The 20661-nt window shown below is 44.1% G+C and overlaps 2 protein-coding genes across 2 annotated transcripts in view; both read left to right on the top strand.

The window, feature by feature from the left end:
* Window positions 1-303: 303 nt before the first annotated feature.
* ghdc (GH3 domain containing) lies at window positions 304-5257 on the top strand. Its single transcript, XM_076759139.1, has 11 exons — window positions 304-524; window positions 728-1018; window positions 1632-1828; window positions 1910-2104; window positions 2193-2312; window positions 2654-2951; window positions 3106-3295; window positions 3634-3705; window positions 3824-3957; window positions 4040-4128; window positions 4213-5257. The coding sequence occupies exons 1-11, from the start codon at window positions 440-442 to the stop codon at window positions 4432-4434; spliced, it is 1893 nt and encodes a 630-aa protein (XP_076615254.1). The 5' UTR covers window positions 304-439; the 3' UTR covers window positions 4435-5257.
* A 5471-nt stretch (window positions 5258-10728) lies between these two features.
* kcnh4b (potassium voltage-gated channel, subfamily H (eag-related), member 4b) overlaps window positions 10729-20661 on the top strand; it is a 33045-nt gene continuing 23112 nt past the window's right edge. The window contains exons 1-2 of the mRNA XM_076760338.1: window positions 10729-10944; window positions 19531-19764. Coding sequence (XP_076616453.1) covers window positions 10869-10944; window positions 19531-19764 — 310 coding nt within the window. The 5' untranslated portion in view covers window positions 10729-10868. The remainder of the gene's footprint in view (window positions 10945-19530; window positions 19765-20661) is intronic.

Consider the following 20661-nt stretch of genomic DNA (forward strand, 5'->3'; position numbering starts at 1 on the left):
AACTCTTTTTGTTAGTTTTTGTTCTTTCAAAGTAGAGCAATATACAGTGTATGTATGTATGTATGTATGTATGTATGTACGTACGTGTATAAGAATAAGAAGATAAAATATAATAAAAGGGAGTACAGTTGCAAATTCTAGCTTTCCACTTTAATTTAATGTGTTTGGAATTTGCCTGAAAATTGTGAATAAGTCTGGACCAACTTTCTCGAATAAAAAGTTTTGTTTTGTTTTCTGTCGAGTGTCAATCAGACAGACTACGTCATCCTGTGGTCAGCCAATCAGCGCGGCAGGCTGCGACCCAAACACGGAAGCAGCTCAGACAGCTGCGAAAGCTAGAAGTTCAGGCTCTTTTTGTGTCACGTAGTTGCGTTTTATACATTATTAATAACGTGAACAGTAAAAACACAGATACGTTAGGTGACATTGTTTGTTATAGATGCCTTTCTCTTGGTTCCACGTTGCTGTGCCGCTTTGTTTTGTGGTTTTATCGGCTGCTGTCGCCATCATTGGACACAATCATGGTAAGGAGGTTAAATATGATGATGCTAAAAGTGTGGAAACGATGCGAAAGGCCGCTGTGATTGAAACCTGATGGGACAACAGTGAACAGTTAGCTGCCTTAAACGTATATGACACGAGTAACGGTGTAATGTTGGCAAACAGCGCCCCCACCTGGCCCCTCTTCCGCTCTTGCCTCTTGTGTAACGCCGGCTCTCGTCCACAGCGATGCCGCCTCTCCTGCCCGCCGCCCTCGGTGTGTGCTCGCTGGCCGGTATGGCGCTCGTATGGAGGGACATGAGCTCCAAAATGAAAGGTGAAAACCGGACGCTGAGCAGTCTGCTCAGCCAGTATCTGGCCGTGAAGGCAGTGGGCTGGCTGGGCAGGCGGCAGAGAGGGAGACTTGAAGCCGAGACTCTGAATGTGAAGCGAGTCCAGGAGGAAACTCTGCTGAAGCGGCTGAGGAGAAACGCCAACACGAGTTATGGAAAACAGTATGAGTTCAGCTCCATTAAAGGTAAGAGAGCAGTGAGACGGTGCGAGTGGACGCTTGTAACTTCGTCCACACCTGCGCGTGTTGTGAAGGTAGCAGTGACACTGATTTGTCCTCTGTCGTGCTGTGATGTAACCTCGTGTGTTGTGAATGTATGGAGCCCACAGACAGGACAGACCGCAGGGCCGTCACCAGGAAATCTGAGATCAGGCTCCAAACACAACCCTGCAGCAATTTGTTCACGGTTTTTCTGACTTATAAATCCATTACTGGCTACTTTTTTTTTTGTTTTTGTTTTTTTTAAAAATCCCAATTCACCCAAATCTATTAATGTCCCTCCATTTAAACCCTAAACCTGTTCAATTTACAGTCATCTAAGAGAAGGAAATTCAGCAAATCTAACAATATAATGTATTTACTTTAACTTATTATTAATCAGAATCTGTAATTACTACCTAAAGTTAAGTGAACAGGGGTAAAAAGTACAATATTTCCCCCCGAAATGTAGTGAAGTGATAAGTAGGGTAAAATGAAAATACTCAAAATGATAAAAAAAAAAGAAAAAAAAAAGTGAAGTGGTTTATAAAGACTCACCAACAGAAACTTTAAAATCAGCTGTTTTCCTGTTATTTTTCAGACATTGATGGCTTCCGGGCACGTCACCCTATCACCACGTACGAGCACTACCGTGAGCTCATCAGACGCATCGCGGCAGGAGAGGAGAAGGTGATCATCGCCGAGAAGCTGTTAATCCTGGCCATGACCTCTGGGACGTCAGGCCAAAGCGCCATGCTGCTCAGCACCAAGGACACCAACACTGAGTTCTTCCTACAGGTGAAGCTTGATGACGTGTTGACCCGGCTGTTGTGCATATTAAACGATCAATAATGATAATTATTTATGTGTTTTTCCCAGGGAGTGACTGTGTGTCTGGACGCCATGAGAACAGCCTTTCCTGCGACCGACAGCCTCCAGCGAACCACCAAGATCTTCTACTCCCCCACGTTTCGCCAGTCTGAGGCCGGCATTCCCATCGGACCAAACTCCTCCACACCAGCCTCCTCCCGTCACATGCTCAACCTCTACACCACCCCAGCACCGGCCTTTGAGGTACGAGATAATCAGCTTTGTTTAGTTATGTCCGATTGACAGTATTTGAAACACACTGCTCAATACTTTCGCCGGTCCTCTCTTTCAGGTTCCCAGTGAGAAGGACACCCTCTACCTCCATCTCCTGTTTGCCCTCAAAGATCCCAGTGTGGGAACACTGGAGTCTAACTTTGCCTCCACAGTCTTCTATGCTTTCAGTGCTCTTCAGGTACACCACATAACTCATGTCAGGTTTTATTTTACAAATAATGGTCGTGTGAAAACACTTTTATGTGTCGCTTCTACTCCTTTGATTTCTTTCTACTTTATGTGATTGGAGGCAGAAAAAGCTGGAATATATAGTTGCCGATTAGATGGAAAAGTCCTGTGGTGCTGTATCCTTCATGCATGCCCGGTTTGAGTCCCAGCGGGACGTTTTCTTGTTAAGTGGGATGAAATGTTGAGTCAGATGTCAGCCTTGCCCTGACCAAAAGAAAAGCTCTGGTAATTTGTTTGATGTACTGAGGATTAGAAAGGTAATTTCCATCCCATCTCCTCTCCATCCCTTAGGATCGCTGGCAGGAGCTCGTGGAGGACATTGAACGAGGAAAGGTCAGCAGCGCTCTGGCTCTGGAGCCCGGAGTGAGGTCCAAGCTGGAGGCTCTGATGAAGCCGGACCCGGAGAGGGCGGCTCAGCTCCGGGCCCACTTCCAGGACGGCTTCCGTGGGATCGCCAAGCGGCTGTGGCCTCACCTCCACCTGGTTCTGGCGGTGGACTCGGGCTCCAATCAGATCTATGGGGAAATGTTGAGGGAGAACTACTGTCACGGAGTTCCTTTCTATTCGCCATTCTACGCCGCTACTGAAGGTATGAACCTGCACGTGAACACACCTGATATCAGACACCGTTGTAGGAACAACCAATAAAAGTACAGATAAAATGTGTTGCTGCATCTCCAAGAAGAAGAAACGCATCTGTCATTAGTAGTATTAGCTCTAATTGTGCATACGGGCCCCGGCAGGTCTAATAGGGGTGAACCTGTGGCCTCAGGAGCCAAACAGACGCTACCTGCTGTGTCCTCGTTCAATGTTCTGCGAGTTCCTGCCAGAGAGCAGCCTGGAGGAGGAGACGCCTCACACTCTGCTGATGGAGGAGGTGAAGGAGGGACAGAACTACGAGCTTGTTATCACGAACGCTTCAGGACTCTTCAGGTCTGATTTCATTTAAGGATCTAATGATGGACGAAAGTCTGCAGGATTTGAATGCAGACAACGTTATGTTTGTTATGTGCTCAGGGAGTAAATACGTGAAATACAGGTCAATTTTAGGAATATTTCTGTTAATTAACTGCTCCTTTGTCGAGTCGTGCGCTGGAAAAAGTGAGAATTTACGTTCAATAATTGCCGGGTGTCATTGCCGTTGTGGTGCGGTTTCACTCGACTGCACGCTATCAAGATCAAATGAGCGGCATCTCAAGTCTGATAATGTCATGCAAGAACAAGATCTGTGCTCAGACTCCATAATGACACTGGTTTGTGCTGTGTTGCAGATATCGCATTGGAGACATTGTGAAAGTAGTCGGATTCCACAACCAGTGTCCCATTGTTGAGTTTCAATACAGGTACATTTTGTGGCATTCCCACGCATCTACTGTAGATTCCCATCCTGCATGTCATGTGCTATACGCAGGTCTTTAAAATAAACAACATGTCAAATTACCTCCCTTTGTCTTCTGTCAGACGGGGTCAGATGTTGAGCGTTCGAGGGGAGAAAGTGTCTGAGGCGCTGTTCCTCGATGCTTTGAAGAAAGCTGTTGCTCAGTGGCCAGGAGCTCAGCTGGTCGACTACTGCTGCGCTGAGAGCGGCATCATGGGTAAGACTCACGCTGAGTCACACCTCTGAGTGCCTAGTCAGGTTCAGTTTGCGCTCTAATGAACTTCTCTGTGCCGTTGTAGGAGATTCAATAGGGGGCTCAGATCCTCATTATCAGGTCTTCATAGAGCTGAAAGGTGTGAGAAACCTCACAGAGGAGCAGCGATACAAGGTGAGATGAATGTAGCCTGCAGCACAACACAGCTTGTTTTTCTCCTTCATCGTGAAATTCACATGCGCTCTACTTCCTTTCCAGTTGGACCTCTGTCTCCAGAAGGACTCGGCCGTCTACAAGTCTTTCCGCATCAAAGGCAGCATCGGACCAATGAGGGTGCAGCTGGTGGCGCAGGGCGCGTTCGACGAACTTCGCAAGCGTATGATGGACTTCTCGAACACCTCACCCAACACCTTCAAGATGCACCGCGTGCTGCGCAGGAAAGAATATGCAGACTTCCTCTTGGGGAAAACCATTTCCTGAAACCTTCCACTGTGGAGAAGGAGACAAAGTTTGTGGACTCAGACTGTGGTGAGCGCCGACTGAATGACATGTCTCCAGTTTTTTTTTTTTTTTTTTTTTTTTTGACCTGCCGCTCATCAGTGAGTTGATAAATTGTGCCTTTGGGAACCGCTTGACACAAACACACAACAGCATTCATTTTTAACAATTAAAAATGTTCATTTCAACGATTTATTTTCTCAACCATATTTATAATTTTTATTAAAGTGAACTGTTAAAGCTGTAGTTTTGATTAATGAAAGGTTTCATCAGAGTACAGCCTGACTGATATGGATTTTTGGGGTATTCCAAGATACACACACACACACACACACACAGTTCAACAAAAAACTTTATATAAATTCAAGAATCTACGAATGTGCAAGCATTTTTTTCATCTCCAAAGTTTAGCTGTTGGACACCAGATGACTTCACTGAAAAGTCCTTTCTCAGTGTTCGGAGTTTCCACCTCACACCACACACACATCACTGGACCAGAATTGGCTTCCAGACTAGTTGTGACTTTTCGCTTTCAGCAGATGAATGTGAGAACAGCCTTCTAGTGTGAGACTGCACATACATGTTTCTACACAGTGTGTCTGCCCAGGATTTCATTTCGCTGCCTTATCACTACTGGGGTGATGTGTGAGGGGGAAAAAAGTGTTTTTTATGGCAGCTGAGGAAAAAGCAAAATAACACCCAGACAGTTGAGCTTGTGAAATGTTTGCGCTGATACACAGTTATAACAGTATGATCCTTTCAATTGATACCATCTGGTGTTATTGAATGCAGCATCACCACGTTCCCATTGTCCCATAAGTGCAGTCACCGTGAAGATTAAAGCAACATTTGGCAAGATTTATATCTAAAAATAAATCCCTCTTGTATGCCTCGTGGAAGGGGGGTGCAACAGAGAACAGCATCCTAAACCCTTTTACTACTAAACTATGATTTTGTTCTGTTTGGAAAGCAAATTCGCATGTAGGTTGTGATCTCCTATAAGTGGCAAATCAAAGCCATTTAAAGGGAAATTAGAGGTTTCGCACAATCGGCTCAGCAGCTCGCGCTCCTTTTATCACAATCTGGACTCGAAAGCAGCCGATGTTTTGTCTTGTTGCTTCAGTATCCTCTGTGGGTTGCAGAAGGTAAGCATACAATTCATACCACACCATGTTCAGTTAATGCAGCTTTCCCTCACAACCTCCCACCATAAGCCCTTAAAGCCAGATAAGCAGATTAATGGTAAGATTCATTGCAGATGATGTTTCTCCATGAAAACAGGCAGCAAACATTGGCTTGAATTTACTCTTGACCATCTGATTTCTCTCCTCAGCTACAACGCCAGTGCCTGGACTTCAAAGTCACCACTAGGGGGGGCTAGTCCAATATATAAGGCTCACAGGAGCTGCTATTCATTGTTTTCTACACTTCAGCAGTTCAATACTTTGTCTTATCGTCTGCTACTGTCTAAAAACTGGATTCTTGGTCATGACTGTCACTACAGGCAATCAGAGAGGTTATTTTTGCTGGAAGTTAAGTGAAAGTAGACCTACAACAGTGGCTGACCCCAACATCACTATTTAATTTAATGAGATATTTCATCTAACCAAAGTAGGCATTTATTATGTTGTGGAAGCTGGAGGAACCAAGCAGTTGAGTAGGAAACAAGCCCTCATCTGAGAGCCTGTCACCCTCGTGTGTTGTTGCAGGACTCGCTCCTCTCCCGCAGGTCCCCCCGTTCACAAAGTGGGCTAGTATTTATAGTAACGTCCCATTTCAGCGTGAGATTTGACACTGCTCTCGCTTTATCTTGGCTTCAGGTTCATAGTGCGATCACACCAAAACAGGGGTTAAATGAAAATAACAGCATTTGGGTGAGATGATGTTTTCCTCTCTGGAGGTTTTAAATGGTTTGACAGCGGTTACCTGAAGCTGTGAAAGTCTGTCATCTTCTCATGTTCTGCAGCACATCAGAGGTTACAGGAGGCTGATTAATGACTTGAAGCAAGACGCCTAGTGTCAGCCTCGTGTTAGGCGGCTGGTGCTGAAGCTCAAAGGAATACTGAGACAATTTTGGAGCTACGCTAATTTTCTTTGCGGCGTACATTGATAACGTTACCATGCCCGAAGCGTAAAAACAACAAATTGTGTTTTTTTTTCCCAAGTTGCCAGGAAATAACTTTTATACTCGCCAAACTTGCTGCTGAAGTTGTGTTGGTGGGCCAGTAGGGGGCAGTCTTCCCTCTGGTCCCAATTAATCGCGAAGTTTCTGCACAGTGTTTGGGGCGCGTGCCTGTAAGAGACCCCGTCCTTCCGGTGAGACGTTAAAGATAAAGTCGTGATTCACTGTGGCCATTTAGGATCTATGGCGTTTATCACAAAGAGTAGGGGGTTCTGCTGTGTCTTGGCAGAGCTCCCAACCTGGCTGCCTCCATCTGGCCGCCCAAACGTCCCCCTGTGTAACTGGCTCAAGGTTTCCCTCCTTCCCCACGCCTTGATGTGTGGCGAGCCTTCTGGTTCAAGATGGCGGTCGTGCATCACCCAGGTGGGTGCTACACATTGGTGGTGGTTGAGGTGAATTTCCCCCTTTCACTTAAGCACTTTGGGTATCATGATAAGGCATTATATATATCAAATCTCTTATTATTAGAAATCAAACACACCAGATGTATCAGTGAGCTTTAGATGCACGGGTAGGTGGACTTACTTTTCAATAGAGCCAGGCTAGCTGTTTCCCTCTGTTTCCAGTCTTTATACTAAGCTATGCTAACTGGTTGCTGGCTGTAGCCTCATATGTAATGTAGAGACATGACAGTTTTATCAATCTTATAATCCAGTTCTCCACCAGAAAGAAAATCAATGTACTGAAAGTCCACCAGTGTCAAATAAGATTTTTTTTTCCAAGTTTCTGACTAAATTAGCTATCTTTTGAACATGTGACTTACTCATTCAACAGCAATCTAATAATCTAAACGTTTTTTGTTCATACTGCCACAACAACAACAACTTGGGCAAACCAAGGATAGGGATAAATCCTGTCTCTGAAAGCCCCTGTGGTGCTGAAAGTCTTGTTTTTATCGCGCATAATCAATGCTGCCCCAGATTACAAAATAATGACAGCATGGCAGGTAAATAAAGCATGGCCCTGTTTTTTTAATCCATGCTTTCAGCGGTTTTGTTTATTCATTACAGACTGTCATCTTTCTCCGCTTGGTGTCTGGTGAGATGGTGTGTGTCTTGCTGTGTCTGTCTTCCTCACGTGCCTTGAGGGCTGACACAAACACAAAGCGCTTCAAAGCACATCTGCTCAGACACGAGTTAATTCAATGTAAACAGCAGAGATTTGAGAATGGCAGGCCTGATTTCTCAATGGGTTTGCTGAGAGAAGGAGGACGTATTTAATTGAGAGGAAGGGATGTTGCATGTTGAGCGAATGATGGCGGCTTCAGAGCTTATCTATCTTCCAGTTTAAGTCAGGATTAGGCCTGTGGATTTTCATTCAAGTTTAAAACAGTAAATGCGAGTTCTGTTTGTAAATAATAGCAAAAGATTTAAAGTTCAAATCAAGTCAAATCCCTCAAGTTTCACCTCAAAAAATACATAAATAAAGAAATCAAATCAGGGCAAATGCCAGCAGTCCCTGCAGAGCTGAGAACTGTGGGAAATGTAGTCGGCGTAATATTTCACCTGGCCGCATGTGCGTCACTCTGTGGTATTAGACTGCAGAGTAGATAGTGAGCATGTTTAATGGATAAGCCTCTTTATTAGTGACAAGCAGAGATGGATGAACTACAAGAAGAACCCACAATGAGAAGCCATTAAAAATAGATAGCAGTGTAGGGCTGCCAGGGCTTGAATAGGATCCGAGAGGGTGAACAATACTTTCTTACAGTCTGAAAGCCAGTCTTTTACTTTCACTGGCTCTCTTTTTTTTCCCTCCTTTTCTCTAAATGCAGCGCACCTGTGCTGCCTGCTGGATGGCTTAATTGGGCATTTTTAATCACCTCCACCATCTCTCCAGCATTTTCCTGACTGACAGAGTAACGATGACAAGCTCAGAAACTGTCTTCTCCCTCCACTCAAGCTAGAATTTATCAGAACCACATGTTGTTCTTCAACCTAAAATCATGCATACTGAAAAAAAAAAGGGGGGGGGGGGGGGGGGGTCATTATCATTCACCACTTTCTTGACCTGCTTATTCTCATCTCTGATATCTGCAGTTGCTGCTAAGTCTGTCAATCAAGATGTAAGCCAAACTTTTCTCTTTTTTTTTTTTTCACCCTAAAGATTACAAACTTCATTTCTGGCTTGAGGAGACGCCCACGCAGCTGCTGAATCGGCTCAACTTTTCAAGATTACCAACGCCCCCACAAGTATATTTCTATTTCTTTTCTCATCCATTTTTGTTTACTGCTCTCCCAATTTGCATTAGGTTACACTTTATACGTGGCCTGGGCAATATATTGTGAACATATTATTTATTTTTGACAGGCATTAAAAGTCAAAAAATTTTCTATGTTAAGCCACAAGTACCTTATATGTTCCACAAAAAAAAACAGTCGTGACCGTCTAATTGATCATTTGCATATGAATTTGAGGTTGCTGAAAGGCCTAAGAAAAGGCTTCAGAATGATATATTGTTGTACGATCTCTTCAAGGTTTTCTTCTATCATCTGGGTAAATCTATACAACTCAAATGCCGCCGTGGGTTCTGTCCTCAAGCTCTGCATAAATCACAGTGACAAAAAAGGAGCAATTTTCCATTCTTCCTCCTGAAAACCTCCCGTTGTGCACTTTAGAATGAACACCTTCTGCAAAAAGATGCAGACATTTTAAAATGGACAAATTATGTAAATACAACTAATTTACAGATTCAGAGAACGGGAGAAGTCGTCTCAACAATCAGCCCCTAATTATCAGGTTTCTTCCTGTCGTTTAAAAGAATGAATATTTAATGAAAGTTACATTAATTGGATTAATAGCAGGATCCGCTTTCCCTGATTACTGTACAATCTAATGAGATTACTGTTGACAAAACTCATCAAAAATGATATGATTTACGATAAACAAGCGCTGCTGTTAAGCACCTTCACTATCCGGAGGTATTCCCCTCGCCAGCTAAGCTGTGTTATTTGCTCGGGTCAAAGTGAGTTAAGACGGCATTGCTTTGGTGTGTTTAGCATCAAGTCCTCATGAAAAACATCTCCAGGCTTATCCTTTTAATCTGCTCTTAGCCGCTTTTATCCCAGAGCCTTAATTCTCTGATGAGGATACTGTAGGGGCTGGGAGGGCAGCAGTGACCAGCTCCATCCAGAAGAGATGAGTTTGAGACAACAATACTCTAGGAATGACATTTTCCTGCTACAGTCCTTATAACTTGTGCAGCTCCTTCAGTTATGTGAGAAATACATCTGAATATTTCTCTCCCACTCCCCGCCCCGCTCTCACAATGTCCCTTGAGTCAGACTCCCAAGACAAAACAGCACACAGTCCAACTGAATACAATAGGCTCCATTGACCAACATGCAGGTGATCCATCTTTCCTTGATTTGCAGACATGCACACAAAAGCCATGTGCTGATAGTAGCACTATGGGGTGTAATGGTGCTGTCAGCTGCTCCAAAAGCATCCTCCCTCCCTCCCTCCTCACCTCCACTCTCACTCTCTCTCCCTCCCTCTATACCCCCACCACAGATGAAAACAGGTCCCCACAGAGGATGCCAGCATCTCATTGGCTGGGATATCACAGGAGTGGTTGGGAGCAGGAGAGAGAGAGAGAGAGAGAGAGAGAGAGAGAGAGAGAGAGAGAGAGAGAGAGAGAGAGAGAGAGAGTAGCGAGGAAGGGAGAAAGCTCAAGAAGATGCAACTACTCTGCCACAGCATCCCGACAGAGCTCTGAGCTGAGGGATGCGAGACGTGCAGACACATCATGTCATTGTTGTCTTGCAGATTCTTGCTCCTATAGATGGGAAGCGCAGTGGACTTAAAGGATAACTTCCTCCACGTTGCTGATGGAGTGAGCTCTCCGGCTGAAAGGTGCAGACAAGCAACAGCTGAGCTGACTGATCTGAAGCTCCTCGGATCTCAGCGTCACCTGGATTTGATCCCTCTTTGCTGGCCGAGCAGCTGCTGGTGATTGCTACTCTTAATTTCGACTTATCTAGGCTACCCACACCTGCACCTCTGCATTTGTTGAAGCGGGCTATTTTAGTCTTCCCCAGACTGCACTGTTGTCTTTGGGAGAGGCGCCGCTTGGAGAAGGGTGGCTGTAAATGTGTGTCTCCGCGACCGGCACTGGACTGCCACCGTCAAAGTCTCCTCCTGCGCCTGCTGAGACGCCCTGGAAGCCACCTGCTGTGCCTCTGGGATGGTGTGACCTCCAGCCAGCTGTTGGCCATCCCACATCTGGGTCAAGATGCCGGTGATGAAGGGCCTCCTGGCCCCGCAGAACACCTTTCTGGACACCATCGCAACACGCTTTGATGGCACCCGTAAGTACAGTGGAAACACTCTTGAGGATGAGTTATTTTGGTGCTTGTAGTTTTTCACACAACTTACTCTTGTTGCATGTCATCACAGGAAATAAGAAAAAAACTCCTGGTGGCAGCATGCTTGGTGTTTTCTCTTCCACTGCCAGAATATGAATGAATTTCTTTTCATGCTTGAACCTGAATGTGAACGAGACACATTTGTGCTCAGGTCGCTCTGTGGTGCTGAATCAAAAATCTGCTGGTGGTTGCAGTGGGATGCAGGGAAAAGTTTGCTTTATAGTAAGACAGAAGCGGAAAATTGACCTTCAGATATCATGTTGTCTTTTCACATTTGTTTCACACAGTTAGCTCCACACTAGCCGCTGCAGCCGACGGGCAGCACTGCCGTTTCTGCTTGGCTTCTGTCTCTTGTTTTGTACCTTGTGCCACCCCAGGGGAGGTTGTGGCTCATTGTAAACAAATACCGTAGGGAAGTCTGTGTTTTGTTGTTGCTCGTCGATTCAACCTGTCCTCCCTCTGCTGTAGCAGCCTGACTGAGCGGCTGGCTCGAAGTTATTCTCCGCGCTGGGCCTCGGTTCGACTTGGGGAAATAAACACAGTGAAATGTGTGACATTACTGTGTAATTGATGTGTAGGGTATGCAATTATAGCTTTGACTTGTGAGTCAGGCGTTCTAATGAGGTGTTAGGGGATCTCTGAAGAGCTTAAAGCGCCCTGACACATTGCTCATCAGGAATTGTTCTCACGTAGCGCCGACTGTAAAGTAAAAATGAAGAGGTTTGTGAGATGTGAGGATACACACATTGAATCTGGAGATGACGCAGGTCGTGCACAGTTCAGCTGGAGGAGCAGGGGTCGTGCCCCCGTGTTGCATCTGCCCTGCTGAAGAGTCCTTGAGCTAAACATGGACTCCCTGCCTGCCAGCTCCAGAGGGCTGCTCTCTGGTTGAACCTCCTCTCTGACCTCCCGGCAGAAGGGAGCGAGAGGGAAAGTTCCCTTTCAGGCTAAATGTCTTTTCTACTGTGTAACACCATTTCTCAACAAACTACAGAGCTTATTCAACATCAGAAGTCCTGCAGCCCTCCTGAAGCGCTGGACAAGACAAATGAGCTTACATCCACCACTTTACATTAAAGTTACACTGCTATACTTTCTGTGTTTATTCGCTCTCCTGCACGCTTGTGAATAAATAACCCAACAAAGGCCCTTTAGAGCAACAGGAGGCCGAGATAAAAGCGTGTCGTAGCAGCAGGATACACATCTTTGCAACTACATGCCAGCTTCTGCCCCTTCCAAGCCAATCTGAAAGCCACCATAAGGCTGTGGCTCCAAGAGGAGTGGCAAAGTGCCCACGGCTCAAAATAGCTTCCTTCCTGTTGCCGGGGCGACAGGGTCCCGCCACTTGACATGGATGATGCTTGAGCAGTTTGGTCTTTGAGAAAAAGATGGTCCGCTAAAGAGAAAACACTTGAACTTGCCTTCCAATCAAGGACTTTTACAACGCAGCTGGTCTCTTGTTTTCGGAATGAGACGTCTTAAAACAAGAGGCATTGTGGGTCGTGCAGCTGCGATGCAATTCAGTGTAACCTCAAACTGTTCAAGCTGCAGCGCTTGTTGAAGTCACTCAGTTTGGCGTTCGCTGTGCAGAGTTTTCTCGCTCATGTGCCGAAGTTGGAGAGTTTGTCAGGTTAAATCTGAGTTTCAGGCGACATCACAGCCATGTTGGAAGGCAGTCATGCTGCAGTATTCAACTTGTGGAAAAACAGTATGAGACTAATTATTATTCAGAGTGTTTTTATGTGTTAAGACATGTCATGAGGGTATCTTTAAATGCTTTGTTAAAATTCCTCCAGGTGGAAGACATGAGTTTAAAGTGTTACATACAGTCTCCAAAGCCAAGAAATTTGGGCTCCTGTGCAGCTCTAGGTGTGACTTTCAGCTTCAGTTAAATCCTTAAACCATCATTCCTGGTTATGTTTTTTGGTAATTTTAATAGAAATTTGTTATAATTTAGTGTTTTACATTGTTCAATATTCAATACAGGCTTAAATTATGGAGGAGAATTAATTAAACCCCATTAAATCTATATAGTAAGTGTACAGGCGTGATTTACACATGGTTACATTTAAAAACATGTTGCATCCTTAAAATATGTAAAACATTATGTGTGCCACATATTTCTTCACTAATTCTACAATTTGGAAAATGAAGTCAAGTGCCCTTAGATCAGCAAAACCACAGAAAGCAGCACTGCTGACTGAGCAGCCACACACTCAAACATTGTGCAGAAGATTTATCCAGTGTGTCACTCCAATAGGAAGACAAGACTGACGGAGGTTAATTTTTTCATATTTTTCAACATTCATATATGTTTAAGTGTGACCAGAGGAGTCAATAAATAATATGGATAACACATCAGAACAAACTTTACGCTATGCAGTCCTAAAATATGTAAAACATGATGCCTGCCACATATTTTCAGTGCGATAGTCAGATTAGTTGAAAAAATGTTTTTAGATGAGCAGAACAAAAGAAAGCAGCAGTGTTTACTGAGCTGCAGCACTGACAGATTTTTGTCTAACGTGTCACTCAGACACAGCCCCTTTCCCAGACTGCTATTTACAATAAGTATAATCTACATGAGGTAATTATTTATGTAAACATCATTATCCTACTGCATTTATTTTGCAGCATGTCCATATAATTACCCAGACTGCTTCCTGTACGCTCCACACTGTGTCTTTGTGCAAAGCATAACTACTTGGAAACTCTGCTGGGACAAACAATAGAGCCGTTTGGTTTTAAAAGCTCCCCCAGTCTTTATATATTGTGCAGCTTCACATTCCACATTTTTATGCCGTCAGGGGGTTTCAGTGTAGTTTCTCCAGTTTGTGGCTGTGAGGGAGAGTCGTTCATGCTAATAAATATTGACTGGACTGTGATGACTTGGGGAATAACCTTTGTAAAACTCAAAGCAATTTTAAGATTTTAATTCATCACTTCCTGGGCTGAGAAAATTGCTCAGCATATCACAGAAGAGGAAGCATAGAGACCCCCCCCCCCCCCCCACCACCACCACCACCACCACTATATGCAAAATGTCAGAACAGGTTAAGTCAGTAACCTTTGGCACTGCACAGCACAGCATTTGCCTCTTGGCAATGTCAGCGTTCCTGTCCCCCTAGGATTTTTTTGTGCATGTGACAGAAAATTAATTGTGAATCATTTCAGTCATTTTTCATGTAGAAAAAAAAAATCATGGTTCCAGTTTCACATATGTGATGATTTGCTTTTAATTCTTGTTATTTCAATAATCCTGAGGTTTGGACTAATCAGCAGACTAATCCATAATGAAAAGAATTATTAGCTGCTGTTCTACACAAAATAGTTCAAAATGAGCTCCACCTCAACCAAGTACAACAGCAAGATCCTGATTTTAATACATACAGTAATGATAATCTAATGATATAGAAAGCTATAATATCACAGGGGCCATTTTTCTGCACTGAGTACTTTAGAGAAGTAGTAGTTTATAGTAGTTTATAGAATATTATAGATCTGAGGTAAAACTAACTGGAGAGAGGGACTGAGAGAAAAAGGCACAATCACAAATCCATCTGCTGCTTCAGCACCACGGACAGCGTCGTGGATTTATCAACTCACAGCACAGTTACACTGCTGATATTTCAGAGCCATGATGGAGGCCACAGATTCTAACTTCAGTCAGATGAAGGATCAGTGAGTCAGACTAGACTGACGTATAAAGAACCCCTCTGCCCCTCTGAGGGGATGTAGAGGGTAAATTGGCAGATTAATAAGGGAGATGCATTTTGGTAATTCTTCTTACAAATCACTTACTGAGTAAATGATCTCAGTGCTTCCTCCAGCACTGTGTGTTTTGAGCGCCTGGGCTCAGGGTTTGGTGTTTGACGTGTTTTTACGATATATGTTGATTTTATATGTGTTTGCATGTTTCCGTATTTATCCCTGAGGGAAAGTTCTGTGAGGTCAAAGGTGAGGGTCACCTCACAGAACAGCACCTCTGGAGCTGTATTTTGCTCCAGGTCATTTCGGCGTGGCAGATGTTTGTTGTCACACAAAGGCTAAAACCTGGACCTTGCAGTAGTTGCACCACTGGCACTGTGCTGTGCCTGTCGTGTGCGTGTCACAGCATGCACGCCTGTCCTTTACACCCATCCCCAACTCCCCCAGCTTCTTTACACGACCTGCCCGGCAGCGTTTTTACATTGACAGCAGCGCTCGCCCTGTGGGGCAGCGTAACCACGGGGCAGCTGCAGGCAGAGATAAGAACGGGGTTTATTTTCCCCCCTTAACACTTTCCTGTTAGAAGGCGAGCGAAGAACCAAAGCAGAGACAGGAAGGACTGTCAGACTGAACCTTACGGAGCTCATTGTTACCCAGCTGATGAGCGGGTCTTAATAGGCAGCTGCAAAGGTCAGAACACTGCAGACAGAAGCCAGTGGAGAGCTGAAGCTATTGTGTGTGCTCGTCCTTTGCTGCTTCTTTTGAACCTCCTGGTATTTAGCTTTCCAGGTGTGATCTAAGCATTGATTTGGCATCATCGAAATCTTTAACTGACACTGAGATCATTCAGGAATGGCAGGATAGATGGTTTCAACCCTGTTTCCTCCTAGATATGTTTTGAGTTCGACGCTGTAAGTAAGACACTAAATCTGCTCCTGATGTGGCAGCTCTGCCTCCATCAGCGTGTGAATATAGGTGTCAGTGGGTGTGAGGCTTTCTGCTCAGTCATTTTGACTTTTGTAGGGTTCAGATCACAACAGCACACATACTTCTGTCGTGATGTTTGCTCCTGACGTCGCCAACGTGTCATTCTAAAGTCTAGAAAATGGTTTTATTAATCACTGACATCAAAATATAATTTCCACTGACTCACCAGATGCCTCTTTACCAGACCAAAGACCTTTTCCCCTGCAGGTCCACCTCTCCTTGCACTCTCACCCATATGCCCCAATAAGTAATTACATGCTGTTGGGTGGTAATTAGCTGGCAAGGCAGTGGCCAAGCCTCATGGGCTTCATCTGTCTTTCATACACTGTGGGACTCCTGTGACACGGACATGCTGCTTGTTGTTAGCTGTAGCATGTGGCGTCATCATGTCAGATTACAGTTGTAGCGAGTCAGCACAGATGTGTAATTAAGGAAGCTGGCGCAGCGGAGCGGCCACTCAAAGCAATATCCCCGAAGAGGATTACGGCCTAAGAGTCGAAGCATTGTCACAATCTCTCACACGCACACACACACATTCACAAACTGTTTATCAAGTGGGCGCTGGATTGTTTGTTTATAAAGTTACCAGATAAGAAAAATCCTGGAGTAAAGACTTGTTTCCAGGATGTAAAATGGTCTGCTCAGGATCAAGACCTGTCAACATCTTAAACAAATAGTTCTACCTTTTGGGAAATGCTTTTAATTCCTTTCTTTTGGAGAGAGTTAGATGAGAAGATTGATACCAGTGTCATGTCTGTGTGGTACATATGTACCCATAGCAGTGACTAACCTGATCTACAGGGTGAAGTAGCACAGGTTGCATTCCTCCAAACGCAGCATATAAGTTTGTTTTCTTTGGCCACTGTGGCTTGTTGGTTTTGATACATCCTTAGAAAGTGATTTATGACTACACCTGCCCTTGACCTATTTGAAGGACCGATTTAGGGATGCTGAGTAGAGATGTACCTATTCATAGGTAACATTACATAAACCAGAGATGAATGCAGTTGCTCTCTAACACTTGCTGGCTCACTGAGTTTGGGTGTCAGAAATTTATAGAACATGAAAAAGAGGGCATGGTTGGTTGTTTTTTTTTGTTTTCTTCAGCTGGATAGGCTACCGCATTGTGTTCAGCCATTGTTTCTAGGGCGATTTTTTTAGATGTGAAAAGACAGCTCTTGAACAGGTGTTACTTTATACAAAAAAAAGCCTGTAAGCAATAAAAAGCAGCAGTTATCAGTCTCTCCTCATGAGCACAAACCTGCAGCAGACTATAGAATAGAAACATCTCAGTTTTTCCATGTTGAAGTCTGGGGAACAGCAACAACAGCAATTCATAGCACAGGCAAAGAACCCCATCTGCCTGTTGATGGATCCGACTAATGCCTGTCTCTTTCTTTAATTCCACGGTGACAGTTTAGTTGCTGCTCACTGCACACCCAAGAAAGGTTGTCACCGCTCAGAAAAGACATCCCCTATGGACTGCTTTCTGCTTAGTCTGGCCAATTAAAGTGCTAGATTGTGGAAAGCGCTGCAGCAGCTGCTTAATACTCCTCCTTCTTAGGTCGGTCTCTGTGGAATCGGGAGAATTCAGACCGGTGTCTCTCTGTGTGCTGCCTCTCTGCTCGGCATTCAGAAAATCTGGGGTTTGATGTTTTCATTTAAACAGCCAAAAGAAGCCCAGTCCTGTGGAAGTTTGATGCCTCAACACTGACTTTTTGCAAAGAATTAGCAAACAAATGTGCATAAATATGTCATCACACCTAACTTGTAGATAAGTCCACCCTTTGTGTAGTAAAACCCAACAGGTACCACATAAGGTGCCTCTACAGGGTTTCTGAGTTATTCCAGGAATATGAGCTTGACTTAACTGACTAAAAACAAGAAAAAATAATAAAAAAAAATCTTAACTGACAATTCCACATGTGCAGCCATGGATCCACCAATGCCACAGGTTTTCTCTGCTTTTATATATCTCATACTTTTCCACATCCATAAAGCCAAATGGGCACAATGAAGGAGTACTTGAGCCCATTAGATAGGGCTTGTGGGAGTATGCTGGACAAAAACCGTTTGGGAATATCTGTTTTATGGGATCCATGCTGTATCTAGAGAGTGGACTGAATAGCTGGAGAATATAATGCAATCCAAAGTTCAAAGCTCACAATGTTATTGTTGAGATGAGCTGGTTCAGCTGCAGTATGTGGTTAATTGTGTCTGTATTGGTCATGTTCCATTTGTCAAATACTGCAAAAATAAAAAGTGCGTGCCAGTGGAAGTCCCCCAATTAGTTTTTATCTTGTTTTAGCAGCACTGAGTACACTGCTGTGTATACGGTTTTGAAGTGTTAAATGCAAGAAGTGAACAGGCTGCACTGTATTTCAAAGCTCCTTCCACTGGTCGCTCTGACAGACTGATAGCCAAAGTCTAACAAAGAAGCCACACTGCAGCAAGAACCTGCCTTCGCTTATCAAGGTCACATGTGTGACGTCACCAAGATTAATGTATATGTAAGTATGCAGAGTGGAGGGCGGGCGTTGTGTGTTTATGTCCCACAGACAAAATACAGCAAGAAGACAGCTCATGGTGCAGGCCTGCTGCTGGAGAGCTGTCCATGGTGCTGAAAGCAGAGCGAGAAACCAAGCAGAGATGTTTTGGTGCCGATATCATACCATCCACATTATGTAAAAACCTGCGTTCCAGACTTGATAAGCCACCCCTTTAATTTGGCAGTTAGATGTGTGGATCTTATAGATCTTCAGCAGGTCCTGGAGGCAGATTGCATTTCTCCATCTGCAGCTTCACAAGCACGGCATGATATCAGTACTTTGAGATGAGCGTGCAATGAACAGGTGAAGGAACATAAGAGGAGGGGTCGCTGACAATATTCCAGTGTTTTATTGGATTTTGAAATTGGGTTCAATCTATCAGAGGGCCTGAATAAAGATTTGATATAAAGCTATTTTCATAAGCTATAGTCACATGCTCATCTACTTTGAATTATAGATTTTTTTCTGTATTCATATAAAAGAAAGTCATGCATGGAATAGTTCAGTGTAGGAAAGTTTAGATCATCTGTATTTGACGAGAAATTAGTTGCACAATTCAAGCTCTATTTACTTCTCGTCATATGTATTTAATAGTTTAATGTTGCTCTCGTATTTCCTCTATGATAGCTGGGTCGAGTGGACTGTAGATCATGTGTCTTCTCATTCAGTTAAATCCACAGTTATATTGACACTCTGACGCTCTTTTTCACTGTCATACTTTCTGCTGTTATGCAATCATTTTTCAAATTCTAAGGTCTGAGCCTTTATCAGGTCACATCAACCAATCAATTAAAGAGTTACATGGGAATCAATTGCTAACCTTTGTGCTCGTTTTCATTTCCAGTCAGCTGTTTTTATATCTCGCTGTCTGCAGCCCAGGACACAGATTCCTTCAATCACCCACATCAGTAGCCCTGACCGCCACCAGACGACCAGGCCCGGGGGAAATTAATTTAGCCCGGAACTGAGTCCACACCAAAGTCTGATTCATGTTTACTTTGAAGTTGTAAACTAGCGTCAAACCAAACCTGCAAAGCTTTGACGTGAGTTCAAAGAGCTAAACACCCTTTGATTGGAGCAAAGACCAAATTTGCGCCAAACTTCAGACTGTGACATAATGCACCCGGCTGCTCCTTATCCGTTACTCACTGGCGTTCAGGCAGGTTTGAGCAACCTGAAAATTCCAAAATGTCTCAGTTTATGGTTCTTCACATTGGCCTTGAGCCTTCTGCCTCCATGCTGCTCCACTCCCTCTAACACCTTTACATGCCCCACCCCCCCACAGACAGTAACTTCCTGTTGGGTAACGCCCAAGGCCACCGTGGCTACCCCATCGTCTACTGCTCAGACGGCTTCTGCGAACTGACCGGCTTCACGAGAACCGAGGTGATGCAGAAGAACTGCAGCTGCCGCTTCCTGTACGGGGCCGACACCAGCGAGCACGTGGCCCAGCAGATGGTGAAGGCTCTGGAGGGCCGAGAGGAGTACCAGGCCGAGGTCCACTTCTACAAGAAGAACGGTGGGTGCAGGAGAGGAGACGGAGCCGATTTGTACATAACTTAAAGATGTTCTAGTTTGTTTGTTTCTTTTCGAAGCAAAATAGTCATCCAGCGATTAACATCCCCGTCATCTTTTGTTCACTTGATCAAAAACTCAAGTATAATGGCAGTCATTTTTCTTAGATCCGGCTCTGGGTTGATCAGGCTGTGATCATCTGTTCTGTTCTCAGAGTGAAACTTTTTTTCTTTTTTGTTCTTGACATCATGAAGAGCACATTTATTTTTGGATGAGAACTGAACATTTTGGTGGAATTATGAATCTCCACAGTGATGCATAATTTAAGTACAGCAGGTCAGCAGTGCAATTCATGCTCTTTTGTTGGAGTTGGTGCTTATTATAATTAATACAAAACCAGCATTGATCGAGTGAAATTTGCTGCCAGCTCATCTTTGTGATTCATTCAACAGAAGCGCAAAAAGGAGTAAACGTGTGCTGGAAAAAACAAGCATAAAGTCACTCTCAAAGACATATTTGATACTTTATTAATGAAGTAAATGCAGGACAAAGTACGGCACATACTGTCTCTGTGTGTGTTTATTAAAGTAGTTTAAATCCTGAATATAACCCACTCCTTCTGACTTCTACCTAATCCTTCTGACAAGGTCTTGGGCTCAAAATACGATGTCATGCATGAAAAGAGAGCATAAAACACCCTTTAAGCCTCTTTGATTGGCACACAAGGATTAAGTTCCTTCTACAGAGATCCAAACCTGCAGCCTCGAAGTGTGTGAGCCGCTAATTACGGTGATGGATTACCGAATCTGTACTGTAGCCGAAAAACACTTTTTTACAGTACAGTAAGTAACTGTGAGGCAAAGCCACTACCATTAATGAGGCCAATGGCACGGTCATTTGT

The sequence above is a fragment of the Chaetodon auriga genome, chromosome 20 (assembly GCF_051107435.1).
Source record: "Chaetodon auriga isolate fChaAug3 chromosome 20, fChaAug3.hap1, whole genome shotgun sequence".
In the NCBI taxonomy this organism is placed as follows: domain Eukaryota; kingdom Metazoa; phylum Chordata; class Actinopteri; order Chaetodontiformes; family Chaetodontidae; genus Chaetodon; species Chaetodon auriga.